This window comes from Mus caroli, unplaced genomic scaffold (genome assembly GCF_900094665.2).
Source record: "Mus caroli unplaced genomic scaffold, CAROLI_EIJ_v1.1 scaffold_11296_1, whole genome shotgun sequence".
NCBI lineage: Eukaryota > Metazoa > Chordata > Mammalia > Rodentia > Muridae > Mus > Mus caroli.
In genome coordinates this window covers 20,899-25,265 of record NW_018389441.1, presented here as the reverse complement: position 1 = coordinate 25,265, position 4,367 = coordinate 20,899, and the positions used below count along the sequence as shown (strand labels likewise).

Genomic DNA, 4,367 nt, shown 5'->3' with positions numbered 1-4,367 from the left:
CCAACGGAGGAGCTAGAGAAAGTGCCCAAGGAGCTAAAGGGGTCTGCAACCCTATTGGTGGAACAACAATATGAACTAACCAGTACCCCCAGAGCTCGTGTCTCTAGCTGCATATGTTTCAGAAGATGGCCTAATCGGCCATCATTGGGAAGAGAGGCCCCTTGGTCTTGCATACTTTATATGCCTCAGTACAGGGGAACATCATGGCCAAGAAGTGGGAGTGGGTGGGTAGGGGAGTGTGGGGGGTATATGGGACTATTAGAATAGCATTTGAAATGTAAAATAAAAAAATACCTAATAAAAATTATTCATACAGTCAAAAAAAAAAAAAAAGATCACATGGATTTTCTTTCACCTGCTCATGCCTTCCTGTCCCCTCCATTTGCTTTCATGATCCCAATGACCCTGAAGAATCACTCACAACTTGGAACCATGCTCATGATTTTTACCACAAATTCTCCCAGTTCCTTTTTGTTTCAGCTGGTAATTGACTTCTGCTCTGAGTCTAGTAAATCCAGAAGAGGCAGGGGAGATGATTGTGCTTGGGAAGACTGTCCCGAGTCAGGCTGGTATTGATGCTTTTAAGATGCCCTTTTACTCACTATTCAGAATGTCAGTGGTGTTCACCAGTGCATCCCTGAGTTCAAATTATATAAACTTGGAAGAGTGAAATCAACCAAATGTAGATTACCTTGAGTGCTTCTGGTTCTGAGTGTCTGGCTGTGGACTCCAGCACATGTGATATATGGAGAGAGAGAGAGAGAGAGAGAGAGAGAGAGAGAGAGAGAGAGAGCGAGCTTTGGAGATGGGGAACTTCCTGTGATGTCTCCCTTTGGAGAAGGTGGACTTGACAGTTTAATACAGTGTTCTTGTTAGTTTTAACTTCACCTTGACACACACAGAAGTCACCTCAGGGAAAAGTCTACACTGAATAATTTCCTTATCAGCTCTGGCTATGGACATGTCTGAGAGCGATTGTCTAAAGTGATGCAGGAATCCCAGGCCACTGTGGGCAGCAACATCCCTAGGCAGATTCACCTTGGTTGTATAAGAGAGCTAGTTAAGCATGAACCTGAGAATGAGCCAGCAAATGAGCCAACAAGGGCATGTTTTCTGCCTTGACTTCCTTCTGGGCTACACTATGTCCCAGACCTGGACAGGAAATGCGTGCTCTGCTCTCCTGAACTTCTTCTGTTCACAGTGCTTTTGTCACAGTGAGAGAAAAAGACCTGGAGCAGTGTATAGGGAAGAACAGTTGACACTTCCATTTGAGTCACTGTTCTGTTCCCTGTCCTCAGTAAGGGTCCCTCAGTATCTAGTGGGCCAGGAGAAGAAGGTATTGAGACACCAGACATGGGCCAGTAAGTACAGATGCACCCCTATTTCCATTACTGTCCTCTTGATTGAGTCTGAAGAGAAAGAACCATGACATCTTTCCACTGTCATTTTGTGAGCACAGGACTCCTCCCAAGGGGTCTCATTCTCTGGATGCACACATCATCCAACTTTAGTCCATGACTTGACAGGGAGAACCTGGAAGCCTGCCTAGACTCACCCTACACTAGATGGAAAAAGGAGTTCTGCAGAGCCCAGTGAGCAGAATGATGGTCCCTGCATCCCACCTGTGCAGAAGGGATCAGGGTAGGTCATATTTGTGGTGTTGAACCCGCTGCTGTAGCCCTTGGCATGAGACTGCAGTTTTCCCAGAGAACTACAGGGGGCAATATCATGTTGCACACTCAACATTAGGACCATTGTTTCCTTGAGCTAGGAGACCTTGCCTAGGAGACTGCTTTCCATTCCTGTCCCCACTAACCTTGATCTTCCTCCCTAGACCCAGCTGTGATTCTTTTGTCTGAGAAGACCCCTCTCTCTAGGGAACCTGAAAGTTTCCTCCCTCCTGTCATCTTCCATAGTATAAGACAGGATTGCTGATGGGGAATCACCCAGACAAAGGACAGAGCTGACCCAGGAAGACCAGCGAGAACTGTGCTCAGCCAACACACAGCATGGCCAACTAATAATAATGCTGCAGGGTCACTGGTCAACTCCTTCTGTGACTCAGACTGGAGTGCACAGCTGCACAGGTGGCCAGGCCATCAGCTAATTTTTCCAATGGCTTATGAGACCTCACAAGAAGTTCAGGTTCTCCAGGAGAGGGACAGAGCACATAGGTCCCCTTGATGATTCAAGTCCTCAGGGAGTAACTCTAAAGAATCCTCTCCTTGGAGCAAATGGTAGCTGACCCTGCTGCTCTGGACAGCCATCCTGGGCCAGTGTCAGGCCCTTGTTCATATTTAAGGCTATTTGTTGAGACTGTAACATATTGCTCCTTTATTGTGCTGTTGCTGGGAAACTGAGACCCAGGAAACACAGTGGCCACATGAGCATCACATAGTCCACAGGTGACAGATGGGAAGCACAAGTTCTCTGTCTCCAGGCACGTATGCAGTGTTCCAACCCTGGAACCTTCTCAGGTGTCTGTGAATCAGGGAGAAGCTGATGTTCATCTTGGTCATCAGCTGCTTAAGGGGACATCTTGTCCAAGAATTAAAAACAAGTAGACATTAGATCTGACTCCAGAACTTTGCCATGTGTTTCTCAAGTATTTCTGAATAATTATACTACTCCAGGGCCCACTTACTAGATAGGAAATTGTATTTTCTCATGTGGGGTTGTCACTCAACACTCAGACAATTGTTTACTTGAGCTATGACCTTGCCTAGGAGACTGCTTTCCATTCCTATTCCTTGTAACTTGGATCTCCCTACCTCGACCCTGATCTGTTTCCTGTGTTTATGGACACCCCTCTCTCTGTGAATCCTGAAATTTCCCTCCCTCTTGGCATCTTCCAAGGGTAACATAGGACTTTTGCTGCAGGATCACCCAGACAAAGGACATAGGTGACCCAGGAAGACCAGAGGGCAGTTGGGCTCAGCCAACACACAGTTCAACCAACCCATAATGGTGGAAGGTTGCCTGCAAACAGTCCATAGGAGAGGAGCCCACAGTCCTTTCCAGGACATACAGGTCACTTCTTTAGCAACACCAAGAAAATGAAATTCCTCACACAGTTGCTCCTGGGACTCTGTCTTGGGTCAGGAACTTGACTGGTTAAATTAGTGATAAAGGGTTTATTTTCATTTCCAGTCATCACACAGCAGGTCCCTTCCAAACCTCACTGACATCTGTGTCACCTTCCTTTTGAGAAATACTATCTTCCCAGTGCACTGAGGACACAGGGCAGACTGGGAGCTCCCAGGGCAATCTTTGAGTCTCAGGGACACTTAGGGAAGATAGAGGCTCCCTATTTGATGCTGACAGACCCATGTCTAGGAGTCAGCAGATGTCAGCACCTGGATTAATCATTGTTCTCTGAAGCAATCATGTCGATGCTTATCAGCCCTGTTGCTCAAGGTCTTTTCAGAGAAGAAACATAAATGGAGAAAATGTGAGAAAGATGAGGTGCAGTACTGAGAGTAGAAGTGAGTGAGCAGTGCTGTGGTCACAGACCCCCACCATCCATAGCTCATAAGGTTCTGTGAAGTGCTCCTGCCTGAGAGAAAACTCAGTTCAGAAGGAGAAAGGACAGTAGAGGCCAGGTGCCTTGCTGGAGCTGAAGGTTTTCTCCTCAGAGAAAGGCCAGTACATTTGAAGAGATATGGGAGTGACCTCTGAACTTTTTACCAATGTCCTTATCCCCTGGCAGAGGGTCCTGTTCACAGGTAAGCGTCCAACTATCTGAATGTGTGGGATAGGGAACTCAGAAGCCCAAAGTCTTCTGTAGATGAGATGTCTAGAGAAGACTTGGGTGTCTGTATTTGGGGCAAAGAAGGTGCATTGAGGTACAGAGGCTCAGCAACAGGAAGCTCTGAGCAGACAGGAGCTGATGAGGGGAGAGAAAATCCTCAGGTGCCCCTATTCAATATCAGTCACATTGGCTAGCATTGGAATTCCAATGGTCCCCACCTTGACATGGCGAATCTCCAAAGAGGAGTCAAACCTGGGAGGGCCAATGAGATTGCTCAGTGTGTGGAGACATGCCAGTCTGAATTCATTCCTCTGCTCTCACAGGGTAGATGGAGATAAAGGCTCCTGCAGGCTCTGTTCTGCCCTACACAGGTGTGTGTCATGCACCCACAATGTGCACACTGAGACACAAGCCTTCCGAAACCCAAACATACAATAGAGAATTATGAAATCACACTTGAATATAATGATTGTAATTTGCTCCAAACCTAGGAACTGCAGAGATGAATCCATGCAGATCTCTCTCCTTCCTCCTTTACTTATTTCCTTTCCTTTCCTTTCCTTTCCTTCCCTTCCCTTCCCTTCCCTTCCCTTCCCTTCCCTTCCCTTCCCTTCCC

The 4,367-nt window shown here is 47.0% G+C and overlaps 1 protein-coding gene across 1 annotated transcript in view; it reads left to right on the top strand.

Annotated features, from left to right (window-relative positions):
• The first annotated feature begins 3,464 nt into the window (after positions 1-3,464).
• Positions 3,465-4,367, top strand: part of LOC110288107 (pregnancy-specific glycoprotein 22-like) — a 10,077-nt gene continuing 9,174 nt past the window's right edge. The window contains exon 1 of the mRNA XM_021154548.1: positions 3,465-3,725. Coding sequence (XP_021010207.1) covers positions 3,662-3,725 — 64 coding nt within the window. The 5' untranslated portion in view covers positions 3,465-3,661. The remainder of the gene's footprint in view (positions 3,726-4,367) is intronic.